Source organism: Pollachius pollachius (assembly GCF_949987615.1).
Source record: "Pollachius pollachius genome assembly, chromosome: 1".
Lineage (NCBI taxonomy): Eukaryota > Metazoa > Chordata > Actinopteri > Gadiformes > Gadidae > Pollachius > Pollachius pollachius.
The window spans coordinates 50,159,896-50,174,676 of record NC_136934.1 but is presented as its reverse complement, the minus strand read 5'-3'; the positions used below and the strand labels follow the sequence as shown (position 1 = coordinate 50,174,676).

Below are 14,781 nucleotides of genomic sequence, written 5' to 3'. Positions count from 1 at the left end.
GGTCGGTGGAGCTCCGGTCATGTTGTACGTTTTGCTCTCACTCTGAGGCGGTATAGTTTCCATTTCACCGTTTCAGCGCGAGGATAACATTTTTTAATGAGACCCAGTGGTGGGTGACGAAGGTGATGTCCAGATGCACGTGTGAGGATGTGTTTAGCAAAGCAAGACTATTGAAAACCAGAGGAATTCCAATGTGTTGAAAGCCTTAGACCGGCAAATATGAAGGATTTAACAGCTGATCAATTGTGGGTATGGCGCTCTTTACAAAACAAGATATCGGTCTACATTTAAACACATTATCACATGGTCCCTGCTTTGCCCGTGTGCAAATATTCAATAGTCGTTTTTGTCCATGAAATAGTTCTAACTAAATTGGAGAGCTATGTTCAAGCTTGGAGGGATTCGGGAATGTGTAGCTGGACAGATAGGCTCGCCAGAAATTTCCAGGACATTTACTAAAAAGGTGGTACGTTACGAAACAAAAATACCTCCTGGTTTCTGGTCCCCGGGTTTTGAATGCAGAACTGGATTGGGCTGTTTCAGAAAGACAGAGGAGTGACAGAGAGGGGCCAGCCGACCAATCAGAGAGTCTTGATGTTGGTGATCAATTTGAAGAAATGTGGCCCTGTCATTTAGTTTTTTTCAATTGCTTGAACACATTTTGCAAAACTTGGCTCATTGTGTCAAATCTCAACACACAAGCAAAAGACACAACACTGAGAAATATACCATTCACATCTAGGTCAAATTGAAACTCTTCTATCGAAACCTAACAATCCTTTGCCAAATGTCACTCTGATGCCAAAATGATACACACTTGTATCATATGAATAAACTTTCAGATCAGCAGCAATACGCTAGTGTACTTTATATAAATCACTGCAGTCTTCCATATTCACTGTTTTTATTCAGTTCCACAGAAAGCACGTTTTCACAACAACCAAAAAATCAAATACTCAATACTGTGCATTGCAGTACGGTACTTTACAGTGCAGTAAATTCAGTTTAAGCATGAATAAAACAAAAATACACAACTGTACTGTAAATACAGAAAAACATGGTAATTGTTCGTGGGTGGGCTTATGGATCCTCGCCTTGTGTGTTGAATCCATCCATGGATTGACCTTACCTCAATGTCTCCACAGGCCTGTTCCATTGCTTGTAGAAGAGGCATGCGGGCATGTGGTTGGTGGTCATATACAAAAAAAAATTCTATATGGTTTAGATCTGGCGAGTATACAACTTCAAATAGTTTATGGTTGGTGTACCAGTACTGGACCAAAACATCCCGATGGAAACAAACATTATCCCAGACAATAACAAACCTGGGCTGCTCTGATCTGTCCTGTTCAGCTGCATCATGAAGTGCATCTAGAAATGTGATGATATGTATTATATGCATTGTAGGGACCTATTTTTGCATGATGGTGCAGTTACCCTCAAAGGCTTATGGAGGCACACAATGATATATTTCCCCTGCGCTGCCCCGGGACGTGCACAATTGCCCTTTGGCCTTTTTGTAGCTGGCTGATAGGTGTTCAGTTTTGTGAGAAAGTGTTTCAGGTGTGTATTTAAGTATTTTCAATTAACCAATGTGTTTTATATTTTGAATAAATGTGTTTCCCAATGGTACAATGAGATTTGGTCTGAGATTCACTCCAAAAAAACGTGAACACTCCAAAAATAAACAAGACAACACTTTTTGCCGGGATTGATTTGTTTTTATTAGCGGTTTATTCGTTTTATTAGCATGAAGAGACGACCGCCACATGCGCTACTTTGCGATGAAAACAATATCCCGAGTTTGGGATCCCAATCATGGGGTATTGCCCAATATCCCAAGATAGCAAACCAATCAATTTGTGCCATCTTAGGAGGTTCACGTGTAGCATATACTAATAAATGTATCACCGAGGGCCTGTCCCCCAGGCAAAACATTTATACATATTTATATATTGTATTACATACACCAGGGGTCGGCAACCCTAGGCATGCGTGCCACCATTGGCACGGGGAAGCATAATCATTTTACTAATAAAACGAGAATGATCATCAGCTGAACACACCAGAACATTCAGTTGGATCCACTGAGTTGTTTATTACAATTATGCCTCATTAACAAAAACAACAGAAAAATAGTCCCTTACATGTTCACAATAAACACAAGGACTAAAACAATAAAAGCAGCAGACATTACAAATCATCAACAGGTGTGCACATATGTTTAATAACTGAACATCAGTGTTGGGCAAGTTACTTTAAAAAAGTAATTAGTTACAGTTACTAGTTACTTCTCCCAAAAAGTAACTAAAGTAGCTACTCCGTTACAAATTACAAAAGTAACTAGTTACTGTGGAAAGTAACTATTGCGTTACTTTTAAGTACATTTTTTTAAATTATCAAATGTGTCAAATAATTTGGACCCCACGTCCACCCCCTCCCCTCTTTAAGGGAACTCAAAATACACGTGCACGTTCATGCATGGAAACATGGAATGCACGGAAGCATGCGTTTAACGATGTTTGAATTACTTGACACCGACGTGGCATAATGTGCATTTCACGATTACACTCGTTCCTTTAATTTCTTGGAGGGAAAAGTAATGGCTGTACTATACTTCCATTTGAAGAAGACTGTTTTTGGATTATTTGGGCTCACCATTCCTGTTTCACGTTGACTCACTTGTTTCGTTGTGTGTCGGAATATGCGTTCTTTCGAATGTGTTTAGACACCCGCCCAACTCTACCTCTGATACCATGACATGTTACTCTACTTCAATCGATCGTTATCATTAATGCGATTGTCTCGTACACACCCACTAACCAAGGAAGAACAGTAAAGAGAGAGAGCGAGATCTAGTCTGATGAAAAAACTGCTTCAATTATAGTAACGCGCCACATTTTTTGGAAGTAAGGGTAACAGCGTTATAATGATGGGAAGAATAATCTGTTCGATTATTCGTTACGGAAAAAAGTAACGCCGTTAGTAACGCCGTTATTTATAACGCTGTTGTTCCCATCACTGCTGAACATATTCTGTTGCCTTTTGGTTCCCAACAGAACAAAAAAAAAGATTCAGCTTAAAGTAATTTACAACCTGCAACATTATCCCATAAACCCCTTGGTTATTATGAACAGATATAAAAACTGCTTTAAATTTAGAGTTTAGGATTATGACCAAAATGATGATTCCAGAGCCCATAAGACCAGAACTGGTGACGTCTGAAAATATACAAACATTTACCATCAATAGGTATTTTATATACATTTCAAATAATGAATGTGCTTATCTAACTATGGAAGATCTTAAAAGTCTTTTCATGGTTTATCATGCTATACTTTCCAGAAGAGAGAGAAAAAGAAAAAAAAAGAGAGAGAGAGAGAGAGAGAGAGAGAGAGAGAGAGAGAGAAATACAGCGCTAGGGATGGAGAGAGAGAACGAGAGACTATAACTGCCAGAGACAGTGGCAGTTGAGTCATCCGTCCTCTCAGGCCTTCAAAGCCCTTTCACCAAAAGCCACTCATCCTCTAACACAAAATCAGTGTGTGTGTGTGTGTGTGGCTGTGCGTGCGTGCGTGCGTGCGTGCGTGTGTGTGTGTGTGTGTGGGCGCTCGCCCATGTTGTTTTTTTCTACAACCGACACAGAGACGCTGAGGAGGACCCCCACCCTAACCCTACCCTAAACTCAACACAGACGCTGAGGCACCCCGCTGACCCTCCCATACCCAGAACCCAGGGAGGAGGTCCTCCTGGGTGAAGGAGGACCAAAAGGTGTGGAGGTGTGTCAGTGTGTCTGAGGACCCTCCTCCACCTGGGGACACTCTGTAGAAGGACAGAGAGCCAGCAGGCCGGTCCAGATACACTCCTACTCTGGTAGAGCCAGTGGGGGGGAGAAGTATGGCTGTTCCACTATCGTTGTACCAGGCAGAGTAACCATCATCATCACAATAAAGACTCCAGGACTTGCTGTTCCATCCAAGCCCGCTGTCAATACCCTCTCCTCCCCTTGTGATTGCTCTGTATGTCACTCCTATCTCAACACGTCCTTTCCACTCTACCTCCCAGTAACAGTGGCCAGTCAGAGCCTCTCTACCCATCACCTGGTACTGGGAGTCAAATCTCTCTGGGTGATCCGGATACGACTGGTCCTCTCCAACTACTGTCACCTTCCTGTTGTCTTCAGACAGAGAGAGGAGTCTGTGGGCTGTGTTCGGGTCCAGTGTGAGTTCACAGGCATCTGAGGGAGAACAAGACATGATGAGCTGCTGAACCATTCTTCATCGTCATCATCATCATCATCATCATCATCATCATCATCACTAGTGCCGTTCTCCTGCATTCTTCTTATTTTTATTCTCTTTCAAACACTTTTTTTGATCGCTCTCTTCATCAAACATTAACATAGAAAGACTAAAAAAATATCACATGATAGGAACTATAGTAGAATCATGTGCTGTCGATTTTCGAAGCAATAGTACATTGTGTTTACGACAATTAGAGTTAGTTCATTGGATATCCCATGTGTGTGTGAGTGGCTGTCCCAATCAAAACATTGAAACGAGGACAAATGTATAAAGTGCATTTACTCCCTCAATATTATACGTCAAAATGTTCGGCATGATGAGCTTATTACTCACATGAAATAACTTAACAATATTTGTAATATCTTCCAAGATATTAAACTTTTGGATTTCCCAATACACACACATCAACCTTCAAAGGGACACCTGTTTAAACAACAGACTGAACAAGCTGAGCTCACATTGAGGCTGGAGATGAACTGATGAACCATAGAACTGGTTCATACATACTATATATAAAAAGACATGTACTCATACATACACATGCCTACCTACACATACATATTGTTTGGGTCACTTGGGTAGGATTCGTATATATATATATATCATAGACACAGACAGGCTAGAAATTAAAAAACAAAACTTGTATGTATGTATGTATGTATGTATGTATGTATGTATGTATGTATGTATGTATGTATGTATGTATGTATGTATGTATGTATGTATGTATGTATGTATGTATGTATGTATGTATGTATGCACGCATGTATATATACATAAATGTATATATATAAATATATATATAAACTTAAGAGACACTTACACCTCTGTGGAACTGGTTTCAGCCTCAACACTCCACCGTGCTCCACACTGGGGGGGAAACAAAGTGAGAGCAGCATGTTGAAACATTCACCTTCATCATCTGCTGTCTCATCACTTTCTACACAACATAAGTTAGAGCTGCCTTTTCAAACCGCTTCATCTAGTAGCGGCTTGAATCCTTGTAGGAGACTTTGTCCCTGAGTGGTGAGCTGTCCTCTCCATACCTGAGAGTGTCCAGTCTCCAGCGTGGATCCTCCAGTCCAGCAGAGAGTAGCGCAGCTCCAGAGTCTCCTGGGTGATTGTAGCTCAGGTCCAGCTCTCTCAGATGGGAGGGGTTGGAGCTCAGAGCTGAGGCCAGTGAAGCACAGCCTTCCTGTGTGATCAGGCAGCCAGACAACCTACACACACACACACACACACACACACACACACACACACACACACACAAACACACACACACCATCTAAAGTAACCACATTTATAAAGTGTATTCATTCCATATGGAGGACAAGTAAAAGCTTTATTGATACTTTATGGAGACAAAGCTGTCACCCTGTCCGAGAAAAGGAAGAGGAAGTCCGGAGATGACATCATCACAGACAGCAGAACTTCCTTTACTTGGATATGAAACAGGATGTTAAAGGAAACACATTATACCACCAGGTGTGAGTGTGATTACCTTACAAGCCGTTTCAAAAATCTGCCCCATATGACATCACTAGTGGGCTTGTCAACCTAGATCTGTGCTGGATCGATCAGTCTACCAGCCTACCCAGTGGACTGTAGTAATCGTTGCACATCTATCCAGCACAGATCTGGACTGAGAGTTTCCAGTGTACAGTGTGGACTCCCCAGTCCAGCAGAGAGCAGCTTCACTCCTGAATCCTGCAGATCATTGGTACTCAGGTCCAGCTCTCTCAGACTAGAGGAGTTGGAGCTGAGAACTGAGGCCAGAGCTTCACAGCATCTCTCTGACAGATTACAGCCATTTAGCCTTCACACCAATAAACAGGAACATGTTAGTTACTGTGATTAAATGTTATGAGAATTTCTACCAGTGTTTTTACATACATGAAATACTAAATTGAATGAATAAGCTTTATCTTTAAATATTAATAGAAGGATGCCACATAGATGTTAAATTATTGAAAAAGATGAACTTACTACTATGTAATAGCAGGCCTGTCGCACAAGTTACTCGGACACACAGACACAGACACACACACACACACACACCATCTAAAGTAACCACATTTATAAAGTGCATTCATTCCATATGGAGGACAAGTAAAAGCTTTATTGATACTTTATTGAGACAAAGCTGTAACCCTGTCCGAGAAAAGGAAAAGGAAGTGGGGAGATGACATCATCCCAGAGAGCAGAACTTCCTTCACTTGGATATGAAACAGGATCTTAAACAAATGCTCCTTCCTCAATAGCTACAACTCAGATGAGATATTGTTCGGTTAGAGTCAGGAGAAGTCTGCTGTGTTTGGTAGGCTAAGACCGTTTCTTCACAGGTTCTTACATTGTGTAGAACCAGGGAGTGTTTTGTCAGCAGGGATAAAGATTAACAGAAATGCATCGGACATGAACAGCACTTATTGGAGTCTAGAATAACCTGTTTGAAGAAGAGGCTGATAACTGACCTGAGAGTTTCCAGTGTACAGTGTGGACTCCCCAGTCCAGCAGAGAGCAGCTTCACTCCTGAATCCTGCAGATCATTGGTACTCAGGTCCAGCTCTCTCAGACTAGAGGAGTTGGAGCTGAGAACTGAGGCCAGAGCTTCACAGCATCTCTCTGACAGATGACAGCCATTTAGCCTTCACACCAATAAACAGGAACATGTTAGGTACTGTGATTAAATGTTATGAGAATTAATACCAGTCTTTTTACATACATGAAATACTAAATTGTATGAATAAGCAGGATCTTTAAATCTTAAGAGATGGATGTCAAATAGATGTTAAATTATGAAAAAAGTTATCATTATAATAACTAGAGCTTCTGCGCGCGCGTTGCACTCGCACAAACTCTAGTTGTAATTAAACCCATAGCAATAATTTGGAAACCCCAGTCAATAATGTAACAAATTTCTGAGCGCATAACAGAAATGCATCGGACATGAGCAGCACTTACTGGAGTCTAGAATAACCTGTTTGAAGAAGAGGCTGATAACTGACCTGAGAGTTTCCAGTGTACAGTATGGACTCCCCAGTCCTTGCACAAGTTACTCAAGTTGGTCAGTGCCAATCAGCCTGCAGCTCTCACAGACACACACAGCACGCGCGAACGCACACATACACATACAGACTGCAGACACACATACGCACGCTGACGCAGACGTTTCAAGACAAAGGAAGCACAGGACGCTGCATACACACACACCGCACACACGCACCCCAAGCGGCCTGCAGCTCACACACACACACAGCACGCACGCACTTGAAACGTCTGCGTCGGTACGCGCGTGCTGACGCAGACGTTTCAAGTGCGTGCGTGCTGTGTGTATGCGGTGTGTATGACATAGGTAGCGCAGGACACCGCAAACACACACACACAAACACACCACACACATGCACGCACACACGCTCGCATTGAAAGACAACGGCAAGATCGATCCCGCATCCCGCAATGTCTTGCGATATTGATATCCCCCCTCCCCCCTTCCGTCTGTTTTAACGTTCTGCCGTCGACAAACTCGCCCAGGTATGACGCTCTGTCTATAGACTGTAGACATTGCGATAAAAGAAGTGATGAGACAATTTCTCACCTCAACGAGCAACGGCAAGTCGTTCATTTTGTCATATAAAAACAGTTAAATTCAAACATCGCGCCGACCGGCAGATCAACACACAAGTCACGTGATCTTAAAGAGACAGAGTCCTTATAACGCAGAACGAAAACATGTCAATAACACAGTATGGTGAATTATGTCCACCACAAGACGACACTTTGTTGCTCAAATGTAATATTACCCTCCTCCTTGAGCCTCCAGAAATGTCTTCACACTTTGTTGCTCAAACTTAATATTACTCGTCTCCTTGAGCCTCCCGAAATGTCTTGCGATATTGATATCCCCCTTCCGCCTGCGGACTGTTTTAGTTGTTTTATTTTTCTTATGTTTTGTTTGTATGCTATGTGTAACTGTAGGCTACTGCTGCCGGTCTTTGCCAGGACACTTGAAGAGATGTTTAATCTCAATGATGATTATGATTTTCAGCTAACCAATAGTAGTTGCCACGCATTTTAAAATGTCAATGCACTTTGCAGCCCTGAATTACAGTAAAAGCTATTTAATAATTGATTTGCATCATAGTATACTACACTTTCCATTGAACAATTACCCCTGTTACCCATAAATGGACTCAATTTATAATGCAATCAAATGCTCACACACTAGCTGCTTTCAGACACATGTTTAAGTCCAGATATTTTCCTGATGGGCCGTATGTGTGAACAACATATCCTGACATTTGTACCCTGAAAAGCTCCTGAACAATACTACCGCTGAGGTAGTATTTTCTCTGTAGGAAATGTAAATTACCTTATATGTGAATGAGGATTAGAAAGTTGGAATTTCTCACACTACTTCAGTGGGCGTGTTGATGACGCTTCTGCATGTCATTGAGTGGCCCTCTAAATGATAATCAGCCTGTTGCCTTTTGTTCGCTGAATGGTTAAGAAATATTTAAATGTTGCCATTGCTTTTAAGAGTAATTTGTGGTGAGCGCTAAAAGATACATCTTATCATATCCCTAAAAGTACACATCATACAATAAATTACAATAAATTACAATAAATTAGTTCATAGCTGCACGTATATAGAAAATGTTTTTTTCTATTATTATTACTGACAACAGTGAGCTGAACATTATAGGGTCCCGTCCTTCCACTCCCTGTTTTCTCAGTTAAACACAGTATTCAACTACATTTGTCCAATGTTTAATTATATGTGAAATGAAGCAAAAAAATATGCTTGCTTTCTCGGGTAACGCAGTCGTTCGCGACGCCTTTCTTCTTCGTCGTTTCTTCTATTTGTCTCTAATTCATGCTTCAATCTTTAATCGATCGATTTTTGATTTTGTGGATGCATCATTTTAGCAACATTTAAGATGATCGGGATGAGTTCTGCCCGTTCAGCCTCCATTTTGTCTATGTCAAATCAAAACAAACTACAGTGACAGCGGACACACTTATCCCGCCTCTTGCGAACTTAGACCCTACGTCATGTCCCGCCCCTTGCAAGCCCCCCCCCCTAAGCCCCCCGTTGATTCTACTGATGTCTACACAACATTGAGGTCCGTATTTAAAGCATTAAGTGTGAATCACCCTCAAGGTAGAGTTTCCTGAATTACAAATTGGGAAAAAGAAATGTGAAAGCGTAAGGAGGAAATTATGCTTGCATCATTACGTAATAGGTGAACCAAAATGTTATACTGTGGTGACCCACAACAACATAATAAAGACAATCACCAAGGGACTGTTCCTTTAAGGAAAAGGGTTTACCACAGTTCGGGTTGACGGGTGTTCTGGTTTACGGCTGTTACGTTTGAACTCATGCTGGAGTAACTTGTTTAGTTTTGAAGTGGAGAGTAAAGCTGACTCGACCCATCTCCGTCTCTTGTCTCGTCATTTACCGCACTCCACAATACGTTGTATCATTATAGGCAAAAATTTATTAAATTATGCGCTCAGAAATCTGTTACCGACTGGGGTTTCCACATTATTGCTATGGGTTTAATTACAACTAGAGGTTAAGTGCGTGGAAACTCTAGTAATAATAATAATAATAATAATAATATAATGTATATCTAAACTGTCATGGCAAATCGAATGAATACATGATGAGTTATCTTATGAAAATAATATACTCATGTGGTGTAATTGTTTGCACTTTGAGTAAAACTGACCTAAGAGTTTCCAGTGTACAGTGTGGACTCCCCAGTCCAGCAGAGAGTAGCTTCACTCCTGAATCCTGCAGATCATTGGTACTCAGCTCCAGCTCTCTCAGACTAGAGGAGTTGGAGCTGAGAACTGAGGCCAGAGCTTCACAGCATCTCTCTGACAGATGACAGCCATTCAGCCTTCACACAAAATAAACAGAACATGTTAGGAACTGTGATCAAACTTAACAAAAATCTTTAACTCATTACATAATGAAGGAATTTACTAGTTACAATAATATTCACTAAAACAATAGACGTATAAATTTTGCTTATGTATTGGATGTAAAATGTGGAATAGATTAATTGTGTTTTCAAAATATTAAATGAATACTACTTCTATATTCTAGTATTCTGTGTTTACATAAATGCATTATATGTTAATAGTACACCTGCAAGATGTTTTATATATCATTGTAACTTTTATATTCTACTAGTATGTTTATTCTGTTGTGAGTAGAATAGTAATACATGTTGTTATATAAAGGTAATACAAATATAATATAATTTAAAGCTGTTATGAACCTACAGTGATCTTTTGCATAATATTTTAACCTTATATTCCAGTTTTAGTTATATTGTGTTTATTGTGTGTATTGTAATACATGTTATTAGTGAACCTACAGAGATTTTTTGGAGGCTTTGACAACTGGCAGCAGCCTCAGAAGACCCTCCTCTGAGGCAAAGTATTTCTTCAGGTCAAACACGTCCAGCTCCTCTTCTGATGTCAGTAGGATGAAGATTAGAGCTGACCACTGAGCAGGGGAGAGAGATTCTCTTGAGAGACTACCTGATGTAAGGTACTGTTGGATCTCCTTCACTAGAGAACGGTCATTCAGCTCATTTAGACAGTGGAACAGGTTGATGCTTCTCTCTGGAGAGAGATTTCCATTTATTTTCATCTTGATGCAAGACACTGTTTCCTTATGGATCAATGAGCTAGTTCCTCTCTGTCCCAGCAGACCTTTTTTAATCCGAGTGCTAATTGATCTACTATTTTTCCACCCCAGCAGACGTCCTAGGACAATCTGATTGGTCTCCAGAGAGAGGCCAAGGAGGAAGCGGAGGAACAAGTCCAGGTGTCCGTTCTCACTCTGTAAGGCCTTGTCTACAGCACGCTGGTAGAGGTGGAGGAGTTTATCTTCACCAGAGGTTGGTGCTTCTTCTGAGAGCAGATCAACCCCCGTGTTAATGAAGGACAGAAAGACATAAAGGGCAGCCAGAAACTCCTGGATGCTCAGATGGACAAAGCAAAACACACTGTCCTGGTACAGCCCACACTCCTCTTTGAAGATCTGGGTGAACACTCCTGTGTACTCTGAAGCTGATTTGATATTGATGTCACACTCTGCCAGGTCTTCCTCGTAGAAGATCAGGTTGCCTTTCTTCAGCTGGTTAAAAGCCAGTTTTCCCAGAGACACAATGATCTCCTTGCTCTCTGAACTCCAGTGTGGATCTGTTTTAGCTCTCCCATGATACTTCCTGCCCCCCTGTATGGACTGGACCACCAGGAAGTGGATGTACAACTGAGTCACGGTCTTGGGCACCTCTTCTCCTCTCTTAGATGTTTTGAAGATGTCCTCCAGAACTGTAGCAGTGATCCAACAGAAGACTGGAATGTGACACATGATGTGGAGGCTTCTTGATTTCTTGACGTGGGAGATGATTATACTGGCTAGCTTCTCCTCTCTGAATTTCCTCCTGAAGTACTCCTCCTTCTGTTGGTCGGTGAACCCTCTTACCTCTGTCACCATGTCAACACACTCAGCAGGGATCTTATTGGCTGCTGCAGGGCGTGTGGTTATCCAGATGCAAGCGGAGGGAAGCAGGTCGCCCCTGATGAGGTTGGTCAGCAGCACATCCACTGAGGTCGGCTTTGTGACATCAGTCCAGGTCTGGTTGTTCTGGAAGTCCAGAGGAAGTCGACACTCATCCAGACCATCCAAGATGAAAACAACCTTGAACAGGTCAAATCTGAAGATTCCTGCTTCTTTGGTCTCAATAAAGAAGTGATGGAGAAGTTCCACCAAGCTAAACTCTTTCCCTTTCAGTAAATTCAGCTCTCTGAAAGTTAAGAGAAATGTAAAGTGTTTGTCGTGGTTGGCTTTGCATTCAGCCCAGTCCAGAGTGAACTTGTGTGTTAAGACGGTTTTACCAATGCCGGCCACTCCAGTTGTCATAATTGTTCTGATTTTTCGATCTTGTCCAGGTAAGGGTTTAAAGATGTCTTCACATTTTATTGGTGTTTCCTCCTTGGCCGGTCTCCTGGAAGCTGTTTCAATCAGTCTGACCTCATGTTCCTTGTTGACCTCTCCACTGCCTCTCTCTGTGATGAAGAGCTCTGTGTAGAAGTCATTCAGACCTGTTGGCTGTCCTGCTTTAGCGATTCCCTCAGACGCACACTTGAATTTCTTCTTCAAAAGAGACTTAATTTTGTGTTGGCACTCGACAGCAGCAGATCCTAAATGAGAAAACAACAGAAGACATCCGATAGTGGATGGTGACATCAGTGGAAGCATTTCAATATTTCCTGTAAAATTATCAACTTCATGATATTTAGTGGCTTCATTACTTGTGGTTACAGAAGCTCGTCGTGACAAGGACTGGATCATTTATTCAGAATTTTGATTACTATTTTCAAAGCAATTTGATTGGTCTATTGATAATAATAATAATAATAATAATAATAATAATAATAATAATAATAATAATAATAATAATAATAATAGTGAATCAATGGAAAGTGACTTGATATGCTGATTTAACAAGATAGTGCTGCATCTCTTCCATTGAGTTATTCTTCTGTTGATTTGCAATTTAATATTTAACATTCTTTAACGTGATAGACCCACAATAACCCTACATATCTGGATCAAACCATTTAACCTGATAACCCTACAATAACCCTACATATCTGGATCAAACCATTGAACCTGATACCCCACAATAACCCTACATACCTGGATCAAACCATTTTTGACCCCCCAAGAGAAAATATATTGAAAAGTTAGAAATGTAGAAATCTCACAATGTGTAATTTAGTCTGAACAGTGCAAATAATGGGTTTTATACGGATCTTCAAAATAAGAAATTATTCACTGTTTTTAAGGTAAGATTATTTTCTGCGCTTCAAAATAATTGTCTCTACTGTCTCCAAAATAAGAGTCTCTTACTGTCCCCCAGTGTGTCGGCCAGTTCCTCCTGGTTCATCTCCATCAGGCAGAGCTTTGTGATGTCCACCACTCCCTCTATGGCGCGCCTCCTCTGCTCCTCGTTCTTACCATCCACCTCCTCCTCCTCCCTCTGACTCTCTGAGCATTGTGGGTAATCTGAGAAGAGATCCCTCCAGATCTTCTTCAGCTCCTTGTCTAGGAAAGCGTGTGCGTTCTCCTCAGCCCTCTGGAACAGAACAAACATCGAGGAGAACTTTACTCTGAACTCACTGAGGACATCAGAAGCATCTGTCCTGGATTGACGTCCCGCTGGTCTGAAGAGGGAAGCCTGGAGACAAGAGATGCTTTCTAATGTTCATGTAGAGCTTAAGTCAAATGTCATGTTGGACATTTACAGACCTTGATCAGCTCTGTTTGATGATGCTGTACAGACTGAGCACTGGTAACCTTTGACCTCTGGTGGGGTTTTCTGGGGAGAAATCACACACACAGTAAACACAGACACACACAGTAAACAAACAAGAGGGGGGAGAGAGACAGATGCTGTGTTCCAATATCCATACTCTCCGTACTTACTAGACTTAGTTTGAGTATGTAGGGTGTTCCAATTAAGATTGGGCGAAAATAAGTGTACAGAAAGGACCCGGATGGTGTACTCAAAACAGTGAAATCGCCGAGTGTGGATCGCTGTACACTTTTCGTACTCAACGGCAGCCATCTTAGCTACGTAGCGGAAGAGGGCGGAGCCAGGCTGAGCCAAAGTCGGCGCATTTTCCACATAGACTGCATTAATAGTCATTAGCTTTTATAGCTTTTTATAGCTGCTAGGCGTAAAGAGTTCACCGTTCAAAGCAGGATCTTTATTGCGGGGAAGGAGCCGCGGCGGCAGTCGTGATCGTAATTTCCGGTTAGAGCACCACGGAGTATTGGGTTTGGAACAACACTGACATCTGAAAATTAGCGCATTAGTGAGTGCGGATAGTGTACTACGTTTAAGTGTAATCATGGAAGTATGGTGATTGGAACAGAGAGAGAGAGAGAGAGAGAGAAAGAGAGAGAATATTTTTCCAAACTTTTAAGCATCAGTGGAGTCTAATAACATTTAACTGGTCTGTTTTCATCATCTGCTAGAAACTCCTACCTCTCCTCTCTGGAGGGGCGTCCATCTTTAAAGTTAAGAGGAAAACCCATAGACCGGTCACTGTTCATGGAGACACAGCTGGGTCCAGGGGAGTCTGCTCTCTGCTGCTGGACTCTTCTAAAAGAACAAGAACTTATATTTATGGACGTTTGATGCATGGTGTATTTTTATAATCTCTGATAAATCCTCACCTCTTCTCAATAGACTGCTGTACAGACTGAGCACTGGTGACCTTTGACCTCTGGTGGGGTTGTCTGGGGAGAGAAATCACACACACACAGTAAACATACACACAGACACACAGTAAACATAGAAGAGGGGGGAGAGAGAGAGAGAGAGAGAGAGAGAGAGAGAGAGAGAGAGAGAGAGAGAGACGGACCGAGAGAGAGAGAGAG

The 14,781-nt window shown here is 41.6% G+C and overlaps 1 protein-coding gene across 1 annotated transcript in view; it reads right to left on the bottom strand.

Moving 5' to 3' along the window:
• Positions 1-5,458: 5,458 nt before the first annotated feature.
• LOC307083520 (protein NLRC3-like) overlaps positions 5,459-14,781 on the bottom strand; it is a 129,831-nt gene continuing 120,508 nt past the window's right edge. Inside the window, exons 10-13 of the mRNA XM_079747434.1 lie at positions 10,040-10,213; positions 6,776-6,949; positions 6,455-6,519; positions 5,459-5,524 (exon numbers count right to left, since the gene is read on the bottom strand). Coding sequence (XP_079603560.1) covers positions 5,508-5,524; positions 6,455-6,519; positions 6,776-6,949; positions 10,040-10,213 — 430 coding nt within the window. The 3' untranslated portion in view covers positions 5,459-5,507. The remainder of the gene's footprint in view (positions 5,525-6,454; positions 6,520-6,775; positions 6,950-10,039; positions 10,214-14,781) is intronic.